Genomic DNA, 21954 nt, shown 5'->3' with positions numbered 1-21954 from the left:
TATAAATCTCTAAAAAACGCTTGAAACCACAACCATTCGCACCCGTAAACTCCCGCAACCGCAAACGAAACCGCTGCAGTTAAATTAGTCAGGCCCTGAAGCGTTGAAAACATTTGCAATTCGACATTAAATCCTCAAATTTTAAGTTTTTTCGTAACTCCAACCAAATTTCAAATCTTTAAAACTACTTTTTGTCCTTATATTTTTTTCATAAATACATTATACATCAATTAATTTAGAATAATTTAAATACACCAAAATAAAATAAAATAGGATAGAATAAATAATACACAACATTTAAATAAAATTCATACAAGAAAAATACATTAAATAAAGCTCACACAAATAAAAATATATTAAACAAACTTAACACTAACTAAAGAAAATTACATAAACACTTAATTATTACATATTTAACTTTCTAAATTTTATTGTATTTTATATGTAACTTTTTAAAATTTGTGTGTATGTATTTTGTTTTATTATATATAATTTATGTTATCTTTATTATATAATATTATAATACTGTGTATTGTATAATATATTAAATGTATATTTCTATGCATTTGTGAAGTTTTATTATTATTATTAGTAACCTTTGTTAATGGAAATGTCTATAATTCAAATGAATAAACTTTTAAAGATTTTTAAAGATCTATGGTTAGAGTAATCAACCTTTAAATTCTTATTCTAAGGTTTTTTCTCTTTTTAAAATAAGGTGTTGGATTGAAAATATTCTTGTTTAGACAAGCCTTGTTGCAATCATGTGGGCAAGTACTAGGTCTTGTCTCAATTAATATTTATTTGATATAATAATTTATCAATTAATCCCAAAAAGCAACTAAATTCCATATAAATTCTTGATATTTATCTATAAAACCAGTCTTTGTGTACAATCCTTTATCCTTTGTTCATCATCTCCAAACAGTAGGTTTCCTCTGGATATCATCGGTATGCATTTCTTTATTTGGTTTATTAATTCATTTTAAGAGTTTTTTTTCACCTTCAAATTCAACTAAATTATCCTTGCCTTATCTCATGCTTATTTAACGATACTTTTCAAGAATTGGAAGCCAATTAGGTATGGAAACACCGTTGCTTTGGTCAAAAGATCATGAGGCTGAGGTTCATAAATCCAAGCCAACAAGTAATGTTTCTACCATGAAATCAAACTTTTTCACTGATTTACCTCAAAAACTTCGATCCAAAATCGATCCGGAAGACCCTTTCCACATTGATGTCTCCAAAGCCGTTGGTCTCAAAAGAGGTAAGTATATACACATATAAATTTAGTCTCTTACTGTATAAGTTGGATGATATTCTCACTAAACCAAAAATGCTAGACGAGAAGGAGTACTACGAGCGACAACTAGCAACATTAAAATCCTTTGAGGAAGTAGAAAGTATTGTAGCACGGTCAGAAAAATATGTCATGGATGAACAAAGCAAAGTGGAAGATCAAGCCGAGAGAGCTGCAGAAGAACGAGCCATGCAAATCTCCAATTGGGCTAACATCTTTTTGCTTGCTCTCAAGGTGTGACTTTCTTTTTTTTTTGAAACTAAAGGTGTGACTTTTTTAATTGACTTATTTCTATACATTTATTTTGAGTGGTATATGATGTCTACATATATATGTTCATCATATGTTATATAACTTGTAGATATATGCTACGATTAAGAGTGGATCCATAGCGGTTGCAGCATCAACACTCGACTCTTTGCTTGATCTAATGGCGGGAGGAATACTTTGGTTTACGCATTTGTCAATGAAAAACATAAATATTTACAAATATCCCATTGGAAAACTTAGGGTTCAACCCGTTGGAATCATCATTTTTGCTGCTGTTATGGCCACTCTTGGTATATATATATTTGAATAAATAAATAAATATATATATATATATATATATACGTTACAAGTTTCTAGATAAAAATGTATACTAAATTAACCATATACATTTGTGTAGGGTTCCAAGTACTGCTTGAGGCAGCTGAACAATTGATTACAAATGAACCTTCGAAGAAAATGAGCCAGGACCAATTGGTTTGGTTATGTTCAATCATGCTAAGTGCAACCGCTATTAAACTTGTCTTATGGATCTACTGTAGAAGCTCTAGAAATCACATAGTCCGTGCATACGCAAAGGTAACTAATAAAATGTGTATATATTTTCATAATTTCATATAAAAATGAGGATTTATTGATGACATTTGATGTAGGATCATTACTTTGATGTGGTGACAAATGTTCTTGGCTTGGTTGCGGCTGTTCTTGGAAATGCTTTTTATTGGTGGATCGATCCGGCTGGTGCTATTATTTTAGCCATCTACACAATTATCAATTGGTCAGGGACCGTTATGGAAAATGCAGGTAATATCTGTAATCAATGCTATATACTCTTCACTTTACAATACAGTAATCGAGTTAGTTATCAATATTTTTTTTTGTATATATGTATATAGTCTCATTGATCGGACAATCTGCTCCTCCGGAAGTATTACAGAAGTTTACATATCTAGTGTTGCGACAAGGCGCTAATAACATCAAACGTGTTGATACAGTTCGTGCATATACATTTGGTGTTCTTTACTTTGTCGAGGTACGTCTATATGACTATGTATATACATTCATGTTGCAAACATATAGTTAAAAATTAGATATCAATTTCCAAATGCACTTGACCGATACATAATATATTGCATCCTAAATTTATAAGATTTATTTAGTTTGTAATTATGTTTTACATATGTTATTTATGTGTGTTATGGCAGGTGGATATAGAACTTCCAGAGGATTTACCATTAAAAGAAGCTCATGCAATTGGTGAATCATTGCAAATAAAACTTGAAGAACTTCCAGAAGTGGAAAGAGCTTTTGTTCATCTCGATTTTGAATGCCATCACAAACCAGAACATTCTATTTTCTCTACAATCCCAAATGATTTATGAGAGTAATATACATATATAAATAAATGTATGTGTGTTTTGCTTGCTTGTTTTCTTTTGCTTATTTAATGTTCTTCGTGTACTGATTCATTTACCGTTTGAGTTCTTTTTTTGTTTTAATAAACAACTGATTCGTTGGATTACTAGACATTTTACATTTTCTTCAAATGATAAAATATTTTTTGAGGGACAGATGCTAACTTGTCTTTTTGTGATAAATTTCACACAAAAGTTTTTATTCTTAGAGCAATCTGCATTGAGAGTTTATAAGGGAGAGTTCACACACTTTCCAAAAAATAATAATATTAAAATATTGAAAAAGTTATGAAACTGGTTCATGGTTTTATAAAAGGACATAGCCAAAATCATGTGTCTCTTCCTACATTCCCTGTCTGAAACCACACAAACCCAACAACAACAAAAAAAAAAAAGAGTACAGAGATGGTAGCAATGGTTGCCTCCAGACTGATTCATCGTAGAAGACTATCATCATCATCTCAACTTCATCCCCCATTGGAGAAGAATTCATTATAACATACTAAAACCAGACGACCAATTTCAAATCTTCCATATATGATCACTAGCTCTCCTTGAGAGGCTTCTTCTTATGTACATCAAATTTTCAATCATTTCTTTCTTGGTTTTTTACTCTTCTTTCCAGATTCGACCGGTCACTCTCAACTTGAGTTCTTGCCTATCACCTCCAGAGAAGTAGAGTGCAAGGTTTCTTGGGATGATGAGACCGTCTTGACTGTCCCGGACTTTCCTGTGGCTGTCACGGATGCTTCTAGGGATCCCTTGCCATGTTAGTTTACGTCCATGAGCTCCTACTTCCAAGCTGTAACTGAACTTCTTTGCCTCGTTTTCATCTCCCATGAAACGAAGAAATGCCATGTACACTGGAGCCATCCCTAGCTGGAACGCTTCAAAGTGTAAACAGAACTGTCTCCCAAAGCAGTTGAACACCTAGAAATAAAATTAAAGAGTGTAACATGAATCAATAGTGATAGACAACTATAGTTAAAAAAATATTAACTGTATATTTTAACAATATAATGAAGTAGTTTTTAAAGTTATCTATATACATTTGAAGTTTCTTTTAAAATTCTAATTTATTAGTATCCCTAAAAGTTCAAGTTTAAGATTATAATTTATATAATTATTTTTGAAAAATCGTAATTTTTCTTAGATTTGGATTCTGTTCTACCGTTCCACTTGCAAATGCTATTAGACAGCTCTGGACAACTACAACATATTGAAACAAGAATGTTATTTACCGTAAGCATCCATGTAGCATTCTCGACTTCATGTGGATTTGACTTAACATAACGGTGGTTGAAAGTGCATCCGTCATGCATATCCACTTTATGGTCATCTTTCAGATGAACAACCAGCGTGGTGATATCACCCGTAACCGAGCACTCAGAGCCAGCATAAGGGCAAGCGTAAGGCCTAAACCTGCAGTGCTGCTCGTGCTTAAGCTTGCTGTAGTAAGGGAAAATGTCATGACACCCCAAACTCTGGTACCGGCACGGAACTTCCAAGGACTCCGCAACTTTCTCGAGAGCTAAGCATCTTATGTTGCCAAGCTCGTAGCGACACGTAGGACAAGTGTTCTGCACTCTCGCTTTGCAGTTTGAACATAAGGTGTGGCCGTTCGGACACTGTAGAATTTAAAAACAAAACGTTAAAGCTTTGCAATTACAAAAAAGAGAGATCGAAGTGAGAGAGAGAGAGAGACAAACCTGATGAATTGGAGGGTACATTAGATTTGTGCACACTGGACATTCAAGAAGCTCGTAAACACCATTGTTCGAATGCATCCCGTACTTCCCACTCCCTGACTTTGTAGGTTTGTTATTATTACTATTATTAGATTCCACTTTCGCCATTTTGACCTCGTAGTCCATTCCCGTTGAAGTGGATTCAAGGACTTCTTTCAAAGCACTGCCTCCAGGAGCCATCGTGTGAGTCTAGTTCCCTTATTCAAAAAGCGTGAAATGCCTTTTGTTTTTTTCTTTCACTTGTATTCAGATGATTTGCTTTTTTAGATCTATTTGTTATTCTGCAGGAGGGGAAAAAAGGAATCAAAAACAACATAAGCTTATATGATTCACATGTCAAACTTAGCAATCATATAACTTGCTGAGAAAAATAAAGTAGATTTATGGGATTGTGTTAGCTTCATAATAAGGAACTAAAGTATAAAGCAAAACAATTCAAAAGTAAACAGACAATTGAAGCAAAAAAAAACATTAAATTCACTTTCAGATGGGTACCAAAGCTATAAACAATGCTAAAAGCTAGACCTCCAATGACTTCAACAGTATTTAATCAATCGCAGAACTATCAAACATCATTAGAGAAAACAAAACCCAAAAAAAATATTCTCTCTGCATACAAATCATTTTCAATCTAAATAGACAGAAAAAAAACATAATAATGAATCTAACTATAACTAGAATCAGCAAAATCTAACACTGTGACAGGTAATAAAGATCGTGCAAGCAAGCAAGGTTTAACCAAAAAAACAAAAAAAAAAGTTTTAATTTTTAAATTCAAACCACGTTTTAAGCAGAAGGGTGTTCACGAAATGCAAACCCATAATCATCATAACTGATAAATCTCCAACATTCTATTTGCCGTATGAAATAAAAAAAAATTAAATCAATCCATACATGAATCGAAAAATTCAAATGCAACAAAACAGAGTAAGGGTTTTCTCAAAAATTCTTAAAGTTTTTAGACCTTTCCAATATGAATCATCGACCTGAGAATCCCAATTTCAGAATTCTCGATCTTTTATCGCCAGAAACAAACTCAAAAGAAGAAGAATGAAGATTTATTACCTGGAAACAAAACAGCAGACTTGACACGTTCACGTGTTTACCGGTGTTTTGTCTTTGTTTCGGATTCAAAATCAAAACGAGAAATCGACGGATTTTTTGAAAGAATGAAAAAAAAAAAAGATATCTGGATTAGTCAGAAAATGAAAAGAGACGGGAGGAGGCGGAGGAGGTCATGTCTTGTTGTTGGTATCGATGAAAGTCATTAATGGTGGTGGTCTCTCCTGTTTTGTCTTTTATTCCACTTTTTTTTAAAACACCGAATCATCACAATTAACCATGGTGGTGTTTGTTCCTTTTTTTAGTAGAAATATATTACTACTATAAGCTCCTTTTTTCAATTATGTATACTTATTAGATTTTGTACTATCTTAATAATTATTAGTATGAGTTTTTTTTCTTCCTTCATGGTGCGTTTGCGTTACAACTTACAACGCAACTAGATCATGATCCGCGCGCCTGCGCGGATTTATCTTTCGATTCACATATTTTATATACATGTTATATATTATTTAAGATTTATAATATAAAAAGGTTAAAATGATCTGGAACCAAAAAAAATCGACCCGGAAAAAAAAAGATCAAATATCTACTTAGATCCAAATGTTGAGAACTCGAAGAACTCATACCTGAAATGAACAGATTTATACCAAACCCAGTGAGCTAAATTTCAAACATAATATTTTAATTCTTTTTTTGGGTTGGTGAGATTTACTATTTATTCGGAAGATTTTTGGCTAACTTAATGATATATATTCGTAGGTCTCTTTTTTCTGAACCAGAAAAAAAGATTTGGGTCTTTGATTAAATTTATCTTATATAACAAATTGCTGCTATAAATAATTTTTATAAAAACTAATTTGAAACAGTAATATCATTTTTGTTATAAATTAGTATATCATGGTTTATAGGTCCAAAGTATAGAGTTAGTCGTCTTCGTAGTGTTGCTAATATTGATAGATACAAATTAATGAATACAGATAATATATTGTATTATTAGTAATATGTCGTATAGTATTATATGTTAGTAAATGTATTATTAATAATCTATCTTATAGTATAATATGCTAGTGGATGTATCTAGCTTATAGTAAAATATATGTAATATAAGGAAATATGCGTAATGGATATAATAATAAGGTAAGAAGTGAAAAACTATGGTAATGGTTGATATTAATTATTTATAAAAAGGCATGTCTAATAATAAGTAGATTAATATAACATTAATTACATAAGGTCCAACTTAAAAATCCACCTAGAAGAAGTTGTAATGTTTCTGTTTTAATAAGATAGATACTACTTTCTTATTTTTTCACATCTTTCATGTTTTAAAATTCTAGGGTACAAACAAAAGAAAAATAAAAAAATACTAGTTTAGTTGTGTAATTGGTAAAAACAAAAGAAGCAGTAAAGTAAAGAGCAGGTAAAGACGTTGAAATGAGACTCCAAAAGTCAATTCTTATTGAGAAAATTATAAAGCAATGACCAATTACGAAAAGATCTACTAATAACTGATTTTTTTTTTAAAGAGTATCTTATTGGCTCCAGTTCGTGCTTCGAGTAACGAGACGACGCTCGTTTCCCGCACACATCATTTTCATTTTGTTTTTCTCTTTGTTTTTAAATTTGGCTTTACGTTATACCGATTAAAGCTCTACATATATATTACCTACAGCTGACGTAATTTTCTTCACGAATTTAGACTTGTTATAACTTTTTAAGAATTTGTCAACATTTTTTGAGTTAAATAGACCATTACTAGTTTACAACTTATATAAGTTATTCCAATTTCAAATGCTGAAAGCCCGAAAATGGTTTGAAGATGTCCGTTTTGTGGGATCGTATTTTTGTGCGGTGATTTAAATATTGCCAAAAAATACGAATATTATGCTATAAAATAACAATGATGTTCTAACTAGCACTGAAATAATTGACAAGAAAACATATGAGACTAGATCATTCAAAAGAATAATTTACGTGTCGGATGTTGCTGCGCGCATGTGACATGTACACTGCTCAAAGTATCTTGGTTTTTCCCGATAACAAAAAGTCGCGTGAGGGGAAACTAATACTGTATTTCAAAAAGAAATAATAAAATACGTCGCCTGAGAGATTCGAACTCTCGCGGGGAAACCCCATGTACTTAGCAGGCACACGCCTTAACCACTCGGCCAAAGCGACTTGTTGAAAGGATAATTAAAATAATATTATTTAATCTAATATTAACTTCACAAAAATTGAGTTTACATGCGACTGCATTAATTTATTATACATTTTATTAGTGATTTTACAATTTTATAAAAGTATTAAAATCCAATTTGAAGGTTGGCGTTTTATGTGTAAAGATGATTACATATGCACCTTAACAGACTTAATGCATGCTGCATAATAGTCCACTACGAGTCGGATAAGAAACACATTCCACATTGGATTCAATGGGTTTGAGAAACTATGGCCAGGTTCGATCACAATAAAGTTTCAGAAAAAGAAAAGATAATAAAATTTTGATTAAAAATACCATCCCTATTGAGAAACTTACAAATCAAAATACAACAAACCAACAAGCAACAAGAAAAATACAGTTACAATCTTCTTCCTCCCCTCCTCCTCCTCATCATCATCATCATCATCATCATCTTCCAACAGATTGAAAGCTTTTGTTTCAAGTAAATCTCCTTCTCCTAGGAGGGCGAGAATCAGCACTGTCTACATCAGAAACCCTCGACCCATTCTCATTCCTTCTCCTCGAAGAAGATGTCGAAAGAGTGACCATGGAATCAATCTCAACTGCAGTATCCACCTGACTCTCAGAGTTTATAACAGCTGCAATGCTTGAGAAAGAGTCTCTATCATCAACCACAACAGGAGAATGATGGTTTAGCTCTTGGTGGTTGTGGTGGTTCCTCCCCAACGGATGAGTTCTAAAATACGCATCCACAAGCCGCTCGGCAGAACTCAATGCAGAAGTGAAATTCGAGATCCTCGCCACTCTGTGTGACTGTAACTGTCTCCTGATCAACAGAGGATGGAACCTCGTGGTGGTTTCTCCTTCAAGATCAGGAGCAGCAATATCTGGACTTAGATTAATATCCTCAGCTGCTGCTGCTGCTGCTGCAGCACTAGCCTGGTTCTGCTCTGATCTAACTCCCCTAGAAGTCATCAACCGGTTAAGAATCGAGTTGGCTCTATCGTTCACTCTTTCTGAAGCCTCGCGGTTGCTAAAATCAGGGACAGGGGTTGAGTCCCTCTCAAACCTACTCTGTATACGTCTAATCATCTCCTCCATCGGTATAGTAAAAGGAGACCTTTGAATTGTATTCCTCAAACTCTCGATGCGTTTAGCATGCGGTCTCATAGGGATCTTGGTATCTAATAAACTCTCCTCAACTTCTCTCTTATGGTTCCCACGCCCGTATATCGGTGTCACCGTTTTAGCAGTCACCTCTCCTTTGCAAACAGGACATTCCTTTGCGTCAGAGATATGTAACCATTGGAAGAGACAAGGCCAACAGTAGAGATGGCCACAACAGGTGAGAACCGGCTCCTTTGACAAATCCAAACATATATTACAATCGAAAAAGTTACCGTCACCGCCGCCACTGCTCTTCTCAACATCCCCTTTCTTCTCTCCGTCTCCAATAGCTTGTCCCCCGTTCTCGCACATTTTCAGATCCTCATTGCCTCTTTCACTACCTTCCCCAGTCTGCAAAGCAGCAGCTCCAGTTCCCATCAACTGGTTAAGCTCTATATCCATGGCATGGTTTTCAGAGAGAACAGGGATGGGGAGGTTAAGCTGTCTGAAACGCGTCCTATGGCGGGTTCTGATCCTGGTCACAGTAGCTTGAGAGGATGATCTCTGAGATGGGGTGATATTAGTCCAATCAGCCAAGTTGACAGTTTCGTTAGACAGAAGGTGGAGATCTGACTCGGGACCAGGGCCTAGGTTCAAGTCTAGGTTCATCGTGTCAGCTAACTCCTCACCCATCAATAAAACAAACAACTAAAGGCTCTTTCTTTCACTTGTGGTAGACAAAGTCTCTACCCCGGTGGGGAACTTTATTATTCTGCAAGAAATAGAAACAAATGAGCCAATACTAAAGCTTATCCGGTTCACAAGTTGACTGGTAATGAAGAAAGAAAGATATAGCAAAAAAAAAGTTTCGAGCTTTACAATAGAAGAAGAGTTGAATTCACTATCAGATGAAGATATATATATACCGTGAAAGCAATTAAGAGGCGTGGGGATTGAATGGAATATTCTCAGATACAAATGATAAGGGATGGGCTTACGAAGAAGAAGAAGAAGACGACAATTACAAGAGAGACGAGGCGCTATTCCATTACAGAGCAAACTCTAAGATCAATTTTGGGGGAATACCATGAATCGTGAAACCCTAAATTCTCAATTTCCCTCCGCCTGAGAAATCCGCAAATTTTGGGGAATACCATGAATCATGAATAACAATCGACTCTCGATCAAGCGAAATTAAGCTAAGAAAAAAATTCGAAAACCGATACGAATCTTACCACAAGGAGCTGGGAAGAGAAGAATGAACGAGACCTGGAGCTGGGGATTAGGAAGGTGAACTTCATAAGGCCATGGGTTGATTGACCAATCAGCTTAGAAGGACAAGCTTTGAAGCTTTAGCTGACAACGCCAATGGGAAAATTGGCTACCTTTTAGATTACTACAAAACGTCCAAATCTTTTGTCTAATTTGGCTTAAGCAGAGAGAGAGAGAGAGAGAGAGAAGGAAGAAGGAGAGGAATCTGGTACGCTCCGGTTTAGGCTAAGACCGGTTTTAAGTTCCACGCGATTATCTGAATCGGACGGCTAGGGAATTACGGGAATCATTTTTGTTTTTTTTTCTTATTATTAGAAAGGATAAAGGTTTTGAGCTATTATTTATGTGCACTTCTCTCTATGGTTTATAAACTTTAATCTTGAAAATGTTATAAATATTGTAGTGATGTCCATATGGAAAGTCCTAGATATACTTGTTCCCCACTCCAAGTTAAGCTTTGTCTCCAAGCTATTGTATCCTATATAAGGAGATCATTATTCATGGAATAAGACACAAAAATTCCTCTCTTCTCTTCTCTTCTCTTTTTTATTTACAACACGTTATCAGCACGAGACTCTAAACCCTAGCTAAAATCCAGCGACCACAAAAACCTTAATTTCAGCCGCAACTTTAAACCGTCATATCTCCCTAACCGTAAGGATCCAGACGGCGAGTAATATATCAAATTGAAGCTCTTGACGAGACGAATCCAGCGCCGCAGACCACGCATCAATCCGACTCCAGACGCGCCGTCACCTCCCAGTGCAAGCCGTGCCGTCAAAGATCATCCAAAACCCTAATAGCCGCCAACTCCTTATCTCTCTTAATTTCGATTTCTATTGTTCTTAGATCTCATACTAATCCAACTTTGAAACTTTCATTGTTGATTATTTAAGGTTTCTAAAAGAGGAACCAAGGAGAAAAGATCGGCAAAGATTAAGGTAAGATCTCAAGAACCCTAATCTTTACTTGTGGTTCAAGCAATTCGGGTTTTCAAACTTCTCTTCATCTTAAATCCGATTTAAAAATTTTGCGATTTGATTTGGTTGATTTTAGTTCTGTTTATTTTAAAATCAAAACCCTAAACCCTTAATAGTTTTACATGACTTTAGTTTTGTATGGACAACAAGTGATACCCCTTTAAGGATGACACGCTATATGTCCAAACAAAATTTAAGGTCAATGTTTAACCTAATCCTAAAAACAGATTTGAATTTTAAACCCTAATCCTTAAAGTTTAAATCTGATTTTAAGAAACCCTAAATCCTAAAATATAAAGCATGTGATTACATGACTTTCGTTTTGTATGGACAACAAGTGATACCCCTTTAAGGATGACACGCTATATGTCCAAACAAAACATAAGGTTAATGTTTTCCACATCTTTTGGTCGATGATGCACACCATAGTGTGGCTAGACCATGATTTTCTTTTAAGTCAATGATGCATACCAATAGGTATGACTAGACCATATGAAGTAAAGGTCGATGATACGTACTCTTAAGTACGATTAGACCATAAAACAAAATCAATGGTCGATGATGTTCACCCTCAGGTGCAACTAGATTTTTCACCTATGATTCACGGTGATCATCCACGATGATCCGCGTTGATCTATGATCCATGATGATCCTCGATGATCCGCGATAATCTACGATGATCAGTGATCCAAGGTGATCCACGGTGATCCTCGATGATCCACGGTGATCCACAATCACCGGTGATGGATGATGCGCACCACAGTGCAGCTAAATCACGATCCGTTTTATTTGGTCGAGGATGTGTACCGAATGGTACTACTAGACCATTAAATCGCATGGGTCGATGTAGCATACCATATGGTATGGCTAAACCATGCACTCTTCCATCCCACTATTTTCAAGGGATTTATAAATCAGATAAGTTGATTAAGTGATGGATGAGTTATGAGAAAGTAAATTTCTAAAGAGAATGCAAACTGGCCGTATGGCCCTCTTATTTGTTTGCTGGCAATGTGATTTAATTGTGTAATAGCCGAATGGCATTGGTCACACAAGCCATATGGCTTTATTGTTTACATACTAGCCGAGTGCCTTTTATTTCTTGGATAGCCAATGGCATCAGAAAATTGTATGTACTAACACAAATCATTTTGATATGATTCAGATGTCGAGACTCCATCACTCGGATTACCCAGCCCTTGATCTCAATGGAGACAATTACCTTGATTGGGCGATGAACACTTCAGCCGATTTAAAGTCTAAAGGACTTGGGAAGTGTATCAAATACGGCAATGATACCCTTGCATATGAAAGGCGTAGAGCTGTTTTGATAATGAAAAAGCATCTCGTGAAGGATCTGTATGATGAGTGCAGTTACATCAACGATCCTTACGATCTCTGGTCGAGATTGAACACCATGTTCTTCGAGCCACTACTAGATGAGTCCATGAAAGAATGGAAGGCTCTGAGGTTCCAGGATTATGAATCCGTGGATGACTATCACTTTGATCTTATGAGAATCACCTATAGTCTTAAACTATGTGGTGTAGTGATAACAAACTATGACTTGTTAAGCAAGACTCGTGACACGATCCATTCAAAGGAAGTGTTGTTATCACAGAAGGCTAAAGGTTTCACAACCTATTACGACCTTCTCTCATACCTTTCAGCTCTTGAGGAAAAGAAGCAGAAAAGGAAAGTCAACCTCGACAAACTCGACTATGTTATGGAGATAAGTGCCGAGTATCAATGTGAGATGATATACGGTGATGCTGAAGAAGCTAAGAAAAGAAAATTCGGGTGGACTCATATAGATGATGAGATTGGTTTATTCATTGAATAGAGAACCAAATGTGAGCCACGTCCAAGATGTTATTATGGACTGGCCGGCTATTGTTTAAGCCTTTTGACATTCTGATTTCATACTTATGATTTGGTGTTTTGTTTTAAATATAATTTGTCATTCAAATTTCATAGCATTAATAAAAGTTTTTCTTTTATCTTGATTGATTTGCTTGAAAAATATTTTTTTTGACAAATGAGAATGAAAACTCGAGAAGAGTATGTCTAGACCACCACGCCTAAGGCATGGCCTTAAGAGGCACGAAATTTATCACCTAAGACCCATTGAGAGAGACCCAAAATCCCCACTGGCCGTGGACAAGGATACCACAATAACCGTGGTTGTAGATCCAATCATGGTCGAGGAGGGAGTAAAGGTCGAAATGGCATTACAAGCCACATCAAAATGGTTTCAATAATAAACCAATGGGCAGAGCAAAGCAAAAGGAAATGTTTCTTTTAGCTTATGAAAATCGCCAAAGGCATACATATAAAAGAGGTCGAGACTACATTCTCCCTACTGATCTAATACTATGCTAAGGATCGGTGTGATAAGGCATAAAAGCCTAGGTAACCAGTAAGGTTCACCAACGAATTTATACACTTTATGGCATGACCGGATTAGCCATCCTGGTCTGAACTTGATTAATAAGGCACAAAGAGTTATCCCATAAGATCTCACGTTGTGAAACATGTACACAAGGGAAACTCAGTAGGCTTCATTGTTCCAAGCAACACGAAAGTATAATCTGATCATGAGGATAGTAAGAACAAAACCCGTGATCATGACCAGACCACAAATTCGTGTATCATTGTCTAAAACCATGCTGACCGTCCAAGCATTACGTTTAAGTGAGGACAAACAAACGTACTTTATAGCATGTTCATGAGGGGGAGAATAAACACTCCGTGTGGTCCATGACCATACTATAAAACCCGAACATGATAAGCATGGCTGAAGGCCATAAGGCATTATAGCTTGGCCGTAAAAGGCATAACCTATAAGGTTGAGACTTCAAAAGTCTATAAGCTTGGGTACACCACAAGAATACATGTATGAAAGATAAGTTACATCAGGCCATATAAAGTGAGCATAGATATTCCCGTCTAAAGATGATAAAGGGTCATAATCCAGATATAGACCATCCTAAGAGTCTATGAATAAACCACCACATACCTATGTGCCATCTAGGATGGAATACCTCATCTAAGGATGAGATGAAAATCGGGAATATATGTTGGATAAGAGAACATGATCTTTCTCCCACGAATTCAGTGAGACCATGAGCCAAACAAAGGTGATCATATTGTGGCCAAGGTACACGGATTACATACAAGATGAATCCGACTATCCAACATCATGGAGAAAGCTATAAGCTGGTAAATAGAAAGTAAAAGTGGAATGGTTTTAACCATCCAAGTCTTGGCAAAGATCCTCGGACCAGATATATATATATACTGGACGTTCATAAACAAAGAAAGAATGATAGCCAGACAGACCCGAAAGAATGACTAAGTCATACCAGTTTAGCACCACTATATAAATGTCCTAGTAGAGACATAATCAAGTTGCTGTAAAAGTCTATACAAGATAGACCAGAATGTTCCATATATAATGAACCACGAATAGAAAAGTTAAGGTGCTCATAATGATAGATTCGGGTTCATGAAAGAGAAACCATACTAGACAATGAGATAAGACCGGCCGGTCCTAAGGTACAGGTATCATACAATGTAGCCTTGCAAACTACAAAGTATTCAATGATCCTGATAATAATAAAATCTCAATCGATTGTGTCATGTCTAGAACGCGATAGAACGCGATGGAACATTATATAAGGTGTCGACACATACACACACTCATAAGTGATAAAGAGAAAGCACTTGAGCATAAGAGATATGCGAGGATCACTAACCCACGTAAGAGTACTCATAGAATGAGACGTGGAGTTAAACCCAAAGAATGTATGAGATGGGCGTATTGGCCAAATACATAAGTGAGACGCCATCTAACCAGTGAACAGATGAGTCTTGTGAGGAAAAGAAAATCGTGAGCAGTAGAACATGAAAGTACAAACAAGTGGTCGTACATGTTGCTACATAAAGCATTCAATGGAATGGCTTGATCACACAAGGATACTCACAGGGACTAAGGAACAAGGAAATAAATTCCTAATGTGGTGAATGCTACTACCCAATATCGAAATCTGGACATCTAAGAAAGATGTAGTAGACATTGGATATCTCACTGGATATAAAGGTAATATAAGATACCTTGAAAGATGAGAAAGAAGTTCTCATAGAACAACATCGTTCCTGCGTTGTTCATGGACTGAAATGCAGCTGCATACACACGATATGATAAGACTAAGTGATGCTTAGTAGAAAGTTCTATAAGAACGTTTCAAATCAGTCCATATAGTAGTCAATATATTCCTTGTGTTTATACTTAAAGAAAGGATGATTAAGATGATTGATTCTTGGAAAGGCTATGAAGAGACTACGATGATCTATAGTAGAGATCATTAGCCGTATATAAAGGTTGGAATCTATGATCCAACATACCAAGAATAGATTGATCAAATGGTCTGAGAATCCATCAGATTCACGACCAAAGGGAACCATACCGACTAGGATCATGTCCGACCTAGTTCGACCTTAATCATCACTGGTCCCGACCAATCCATCCCGTCCAGCTTGTTCCGACCAGTTCCTCTAGGTCTTAAATCCGACCTAAACCATCCAAGTGAGAGGAACGTCCTATTGACCAAAAAGTGGCTTAGCTTTGATTAAACTTCAAACTATAACACAATAGCCACTTCATGAACATAACGTGGACATATACTAAAAGTTCATAAAGAGTTTTGGTCAAAGGATATGAATAAGATATATAGTGGACAAGAACATAGTCCGGATGGATTATGGATGATGTCATGATCCAGACAGATCATGGACATACAAAGACATTCATGGTCGAATTTATCTAAGAGAGATAAACCATATGATCCGAATGGACCATGAATATCATGAAAGCATTTTGTTGATGCAGGTTACCAGTCCGATCCACACAGTGCTAAGTCCCAAACCGGCTATGTTTTCACATATGGAGGCACGACTATTTCATGGAGATCAGTCAAGCAGACTATATCAGCCACATCATCCAATCACTCGGATATATTGGCGATCCATGAAGCAAGCGGAGAGTGTGTCTGGTTGAAACTCATGACACACCATATTCGGACAGCATGTGGGATCACGGATGGTAAAGACGAGCCGACCGTTCTTTACGAAGACAATACGGCCTGCATAGCTCAGCTCAAAGATGGTTACATCAAGGGTGACAAGACTAAGCATGTTCTCCCCAAGTTCTTCTTCACCAACGATCTTCAGAAAGAAGGAGAGGTCAAGGTCCTCTAAGTCAGATCTAGCGAGAACTCAGCCGACCTCTTCACTTAGGCATTACCAACATGCACGCTCAGGAAGCTTATGCAGCAGATTGGTATGCGATCACTGAGAAGCCTTCAGTGATATTCACTTCAGGGGAAGTAATGCGGCTGTACTCTTTTTCCTATCCATGGCTTCCCGTTTTTACCACATTGGGTTTTTGGGTTTACCATGGAAAGGTTTTAACGAGGCAGTATTCCAAACGCATTACAAACTCTAGACGGTTATGGCATTACAATCTCGGTTTTTAACGAGACAGCATCTACGGCGTTTTGAAAGCACTTCGACATATTGGACATCAAGGGGAAGTGTTATAAATATTGTAGTGATGTCCATATGGAAAGTCCTAGATATACTTGTTCCCCACTCCAAGTTAAGCTTTGTCTCCAAGCTATTGTATCCTATATAAGGAGATCATTATTCATGGAATAAGACACAAAAATTCCTCTCTTCTCTTCTCTTCTCTTCTTTATTTACAACAGAAAAGTAATTATAACCAGAAGAGGACAAAAATTGTCAAAAAGTTAAACAGAATTTTATTTCTGTAAGTGTATTACCAAATCTCATTAGGTGTCCTCCATTTTGGTGGGAACCCCCCCCTTTTGTTTAGATGCTTAACCTTTTATATATTTTCTTCGTCTTAATACAGTATATACAGTTGCACAAAAAAAAAGAGCTATATCTTGATGTTTAATTAGTCTGCTTTTTTGGTCAAAATATTTAATTAGTCTGCTAAGTTCAAGTCCGTTGACTCTGTCTCTGCCTATGCTCTCTGTTTCATTGTTAGAGCACTTCCAACAATGAAACATTGTCTTATTGTCTCTGTTAGTAAGACAATGTTTCAACATGTTTTCAAAAAGCTGAAGTAATTAAAAGCTAATATATTTTTTTCTACAAACCCAACAAGTATTAGCCCTTAATGTTGCTCTTAATCAACTCGTAATCTTTAGCAACTCAAATCCTATCCAATTCTCATCACCGTGTCCATCCAACTAGAATCTTATTGGTTCATGGCAAACTTTTCGCATAACGATTCATATGCCACAGTGCATAGCTTGAACTTTTCCTCAGCTGCATTCTGTGTGTTTCATCAATGATAATTCGGAATCAGTGTCGATAAACACATTCACTAAACACAACGAATTAATTTTAAAGGTTACCTTGGTAGAGTCGGGGTGAAGATCTGGATGCCATTTTAATGCGCAAACTCGGTATCTGATTGCATGCAAAATAGTTTGAGAGAGATCAAATATATAAACATATAGTTTCCATCTGATGACATAAAGTAACTAATTTACTTACGCCTTTTTGACATCTCCAAGGTTTAAGGGACCTGAGGAACTAAGACCAAGTGTTTGTCTATGAGACTGCTGGCTCGTATCTAAATCGTTGACTTCCGTGGAAGAACGTTCGTCTTGTTCTTCTTCTTCTTCTTCCTTTTCTTCTTCTTGATCTAGTCGTTGTCTCGAGCCCCGAGATCGTCCAGTGTTGCTGTTGTTTGAATACCTCCACGAGCGAGCTTCACCCTCTTCCTGTCTGTTTGAACCATAGAAATGACGCTCTCTCCATCGAGATTTACTCTGTTTATAGGATCCACCCAATGCACTCCGTAGAAAGTATTCGATTTCACACTCATCATCAACTCCACTGAAATCGAAACAACCTACACAATCATCAAAAAGGCTAAAAAAACCAACAATACCAAAACTCGGAAGCTCATTAGACTGATCCCTTTCTTACAAACATATATAGTTTTTTCAGACATAGAAGAGGAAACAGAGGCAAAGAAGAGTGTGTTGTCTTACTTTTATCCAAACGTTGATGAATGTATCTACTACTACCAATCCGGTTTCTTTTGCAAACTCTAAAGTACTGTTTTTCGAACCACGACGTGTGCTTATCAGAGTAATCAAACCCATCACTCCATATCTGTTGAAACACTGAGAGAGCATTTATAAATGTAAAAGAACAGTAAAAAAAAGAAGGTTCAGACATTAATATATTTACCCCAAACAAGTGTTCTGCAAAAGCATTCACGTTACGACGCAAGTCTTGCTTTGCCCTGCTTCTTGACAACTTTTTGTTTCGTGTCTCTGAGTTCTGTCACACATGTCAATGTGGTTATATTTATATATAATCCGTAGCACAAGAATCAAAAATACAACAAAAAAAAACGTGCAGAAGAAGAAAATGAAGAGGAAATGGGCTGACGGATTTATGTTTGCGTTGTAGGATGGGAGTAGAATGGAACAAGACAGTTTTGACGTTAGAAGAGTAGCTTTGTGCCTTGAGAATCGCTGCTCTGACGGCGGCGATCATCTCCCCCGGCGAAAAGATTCAAAGGCATGCCCTGCACTCAACTGCTCAAGACCAATCATTGGGCCTCGTGATGTCAAATTGGGCCGTCCCGAGGACTAGGCCCAAGTAAACCGTAGTAGGGCTGATTTGTTAGAAAAATATGTCTAAAACAAGTGGGCGCGGCAGTTAGGTAGGCATTTGGATATCAGTTCAGTTTGGTTATTAGGTTATCAGGTAACTGAGATACAGGCTAAAGTAGTGCTCGGCATTCCGATTTTTGGTTCGGATCTGTTCGGTTTATTCGGGTTGGATGTTTAGAAACCGTTTAGGAACCGGATATTTTTCTGCTAGGTTCAGTTTGGATCATGTCGGATTCGGATCGGGTTTCTATTTTCTAATAAAACTCGAAGTGGAACCGTATTATTAATAATTCGGGTTTGGTTTGGTTTTAAAGCCAAAAAATTGAAAAAATCCGAAAGCCCGAGTTAAGCCCAAAAAAAAACAGAAAAAGTATTTGGGTAGTTCAGATTTGTTTTTTGGATTGTCTTTTAATTTATAAATTATATTTTACATATATTAAAATTAAAAATAACTAATTTTTAATATATTCAAAATATTCGGATATCCGTTCGGTTTCGGTTTTTTGTATTTAGAAATATAGGAACCGTTCGGGCTTTTGTAATTTTCGGTCCGTTTTGGTTTCGGTTTTTTCGATTCGTTTTGGTTTAGTTTTTGGGTTTCGGACAGTGTTTTAAAAACCGGATCGGACCAGCCGGTCGAACCGGTCTGACCGTGACTCGCTGAAGAAGCCGAGTCCGGTTCGGTTTAAAACCCGGATTTGATAAAAACCAGTAAAACCGGCTGAAACCCGGTAAAACCGGTGACCCGGTTTAATTTTAAAACCCGGTTCTTAAAAATTAACATATAATTAAGTATTTTTAATTATTACTAGCTAAAATTTAATATTTTATAATTAGTGTTTAACTATCACTATTTAATTGATTTTTTATTTTTCTAAGAAAAAATGTAAAAAATATATTTTTGACTCTCATATACTATTTTTATTTTACCATATTCTTAAAATTTGAAATGTTAGTTGTAAAAATAAATAAATATGATTGTTTTAGCTGTAAATCATTTGTTTTTTTTTTAATTTTTAGTTTACATAGTAATCAGATTTATGTTTGTTGTTTATTTTGAGTTAATAAAAAAGAAGAATAGAGAAAGTATTATATGTAGAAGTAAAGTTTATATAGTATAAATACATAATTATATAGATTTTTATATAAATAAAAAAAACCCGGTTCGACCGGTTGAACCGGTCCAGTTAATCAGTAGCTTCACCGATTCGGTGTCCGGTCCGGTTTTCAAAACATTTCGGATAATGTGCCCATGACTAGGCTAAAGGATTCATTTTCTATTCTAAATTTTTTGGTTCAGATCGGTTTAAGTAATTTCGGGCAGTCGAAGATTCCCGTTCGGTTCCATTTTTGGTATTTCCATTAGGTTTTGGTTCGGATGTTAGATTATTTTTTTGTCAAGACCTAGTTGCGGGTTCGAACCATGTGGAATGTATCGACCCGCCAACAGGTTTGCGGGCTTCCTTACTTTCCATTCCACCTTATATCACGGTTTTATATGTGTGTTTTGTTTTTTGAAAGAGACTGTAATATACTAATATCAAAAGTTTAATGTGTCGTTACCTTATCTACCGATACGAATGCATCCAGCATTGATCATCTATATCAAGAATGATAAACCATTTTGGTAGCATGTTACTTTTGGTTTGGACACAAAATGATAGAATTAGTAAAGACGAAGTCGGTATAATGATAGTGATCATCAAGATTGTTTCATTGACGATCGAGTCTCCTAACAAAGAGACACTGGTGCTTTATGTTCCTCTGTTTATGTCTGCAAGTATCAAACAAACTGAATACAAACTGAATCACTTCGAATACCATATATCTCTGGACACAAAGACTTCTATAACATGTTTCTCATGATGAACGCATAATTAAAAGGAGTTAAGCTTTTCGTCCAATAAAATAAATTGAGTAGCCTCAAATTAAGCATCTTTCGTTTGTATCAATCGCATAGAGGACGTGCGAAAATAACAAAATTTCATTATTGTAACATGCTTGACAAGTTGACACGACAATAATGGAGAAATAAAAGGAGTCTAAGCTTTTCATGCAATAAGATAAATTAATTAATTTCCGTGATAAAAAAAAGTTACTTCATATATATTAAACAAAATTAATAAATTAAATTTATTTTCAACAAAAACCTAATAAACAAAATAAATTACAACACTTAAAAAAAAAAAAAGGTTACTTCGTTTGAGAGACAGAGAGAGTCACACGAATTGGTGGTGAGAATCTGAGAAAACTGATCCGCCATGTAAATGAGAGGAAGAAGATGAATTAGAAGAAGCAGAAACATCCATGGATGTCAAGGGCAGATAGGGAAATTCACCAAGTTCTTGAATAAACCCTTCAAAATCTCCCATACCATTCAGGAACCCTCCGGAGCTCTCACCAACGCCGTTATTACCGTTCCATGTCATCGAGATCTCTTCCATCTCTGAGTTTAAGCAGAACCCCTGATCATAAGATTCATAACATTCTGGTTCTCTTAGTTTCTCCATGTTGGTCATGTCTTGGACTTGACGATGATCTCTTCTTGGTTTTGTTTTGGAAACGCCATGGTTTTCTGGTTTGCCGGTGAGGCTTTGCACGAGCTCACGGAAGTTGGCAACGTCGGTCTTGATGATCTCAGGTGCATATATGTGAATTATACGTATCTTTGGCTTTGATTTGGTTATTGAGTATGACTGTTTGTGCATCGCTAGGGCTGATGATGAGCTTCTTCTGCCCTTGAAGATGGTGGCTTCCATTTTTGGAATTATTAGGGTTGATTGTTAGAAGAGAGAAAGATGCGGTTGGTGAATTTGATAGTAAGTGGAGATATGGGAAGGTTATATAGGAGGACAAAGGAAACGATAAGTAAAGAACAAAGAAAAAACAAATAT

At 36.1% G+C, this 21954-nt stretch overlaps 6 protein-coding genes and 1 non-coding gene across 11 annotated transcripts; 2 read left to right on the top strand and 5 right to left on the bottom strand.

Annotated features, from left to right (window-relative positions):
* The first annotated feature begins 822 nt into the window (after positions 1-822).
* Positions 823-3138, top strand: LOC108860187 (putative metal tolerance protein C3). The gene is made up of 8 exons (XM_018634091.2): positions 823-951; positions 1065-1267; positions 1344-1534; positions 1662-1860; positions 1968-2146; positions 2221-2371; positions 2464-2600; positions 2773-3138. The coding sequence occupies exons 2-8, from the start codon at positions 1084-1086 to the stop codon at positions 2947-2949; spliced, it is 1218 nt and encodes a 405-aa protein (XP_018489593.1). The 5' UTR covers positions 823-951; positions 1065-1083; the 3' UTR covers positions 2950-3138.
* Positions 3139-3266: 128 nt separating this feature from the next.
* Positions 3267-6053, bottom strand: LOC108856696 (E3 ubiquitin-protein ligase SINAT2). 2 transcript variants are annotated; one of them, XM_018630560.2, is made up of 4 exons: positions 5796-6053; positions 4692-5011; positions 4224-4610; positions 3267-3912 (listed from the first exon to the last, which is right to left on the bottom strand). In XM_018630560.2, the coding sequence occupies exons 2-4, from the start codon at positions 4908-4910 to the stop codon at positions 3592-3594; spliced, it is 927 nt and encodes a 308-aa protein (XP_018486062.1). In that variant the 5' UTR covers positions 4911-5011; positions 5796-6053; the 3' UTR covers positions 3267-3591. The 2 variants fall into 2 exon arrangements, with proteins under 2 accessions (XP_018486062.1, XP_056842500.1); XM_056986520.1 differs by lacking the exon at positions 5796-6053 and adding an exon at positions 5695-5739.
* Positions 6054-7891: 1838 nt separating this feature from the next.
* On the bottom strand, positions 7892-7973 carry TRNAS-GCU (transfer RNA serine (anticodon GCU)). The gene has a single exon. It is a non-coding gene; the product is annotated as a tRNA-Ser (tRNA).
* A 304-nt stretch (positions 7974-8277) lies between these two features.
* LOC108856782 (uncharacterized) lies at positions 8278-10667 on the bottom strand. 4 transcript variants are annotated; one of them, XM_018630663.2, is made up of 3 exons: positions 10320-10667; positions 10011-10209; positions 8278-9856 (listed from the first exon to the last, which is right to left on the bottom strand). In XM_018630663.2, exon 3 carries the CDS (start codon positions 9775-9777, stop codon positions 8455-8457), a length of 1323 nt encoding a protein of 440 aa, XP_018486165.1. In that variant the 5' UTR covers positions 9778-9856; positions 10011-10209; positions 10320-10667; the 3' UTR covers positions 8278-8454. The 4 variants fall into 4 exon arrangements, with proteins under 4 accessions (XP_018486165.1, XP_018486164.1, XP_056842439.1 ...); XM_018630662.2 differs by having other exon boundaries at positions 10083-10209; XM_056986459.1 differs by lacking the exon at positions 10011-10209 and having other exon boundaries at positions 10354-10667.
* Positions 10668-10883: 216 nt separating this feature from the next.
* LOC130494950 (uncharacterized) lies at positions 10884-17491 on the top strand. The gene is made up of 3 exons (XM_056985811.1): positions 10884-11297; positions 12502-13136; positions 17410-17491. The coding sequence occupies exons 2-3, from the start codon at positions 12502-12504 to the stop codon at positions 17489-17491; spliced, it is 717 nt and encodes a 238-aa protein (XP_056841791.1). The 5' UTR covers positions 10884-11297.
* On the bottom strand, positions 16116-19272 carry LOC108861082 (uncharacterized). The gene is made up of 6 exons (XM_018634908.2): positions 18834-19272; positions 18630-18722; positions 18428-18551; positions 17925-18285; positions 17783-17837; positions 16116-17700 (listed from the first exon to the last, which is right to left on the bottom strand). The coding sequence occupies exons 1-6, from the start codon at positions 18939-18941 to the stop codon at positions 17623-17625; spliced, it is 819 nt and encodes a 272-aa protein (XP_018490410.1). The 5' UTR covers positions 18942-19272; the 3' UTR covers positions 16116-17622.
* A 1873-nt stretch (positions 19273-21145) lies between these two features.
* LOC108860885 (VQ motif-containing protein 25) lies at positions 21146-21954 on the bottom strand. Its single transcript, XM_018634735.2, has one exon. The coding sequence runs from the start codon at positions 21817-21819 to the stop codon at positions 21280-21282; it is 540 nt and encodes a 179-aa protein (XP_018490237.1). The 5' UTR covers positions 21820-21954; the 3' UTR covers positions 21146-21279.

This window comes from Raphanus sativus, chromosome 5 (genome assembly GCF_000801105.2).
Source record: "Raphanus sativus cultivar WK10039 chromosome 5, ASM80110v3, whole genome shotgun sequence".
In the NCBI taxonomy this organism is placed as follows: Eukaryota; Viridiplantae; Streptophyta; class Magnoliopsida; order Brassicales; family Brassicaceae; genus Raphanus; species Raphanus sativus.
The sequence above is the reverse complement of the archived record's forward strand: the minus strand, read 5'-3'. Positions and strand labels throughout refer to the sequence as shown.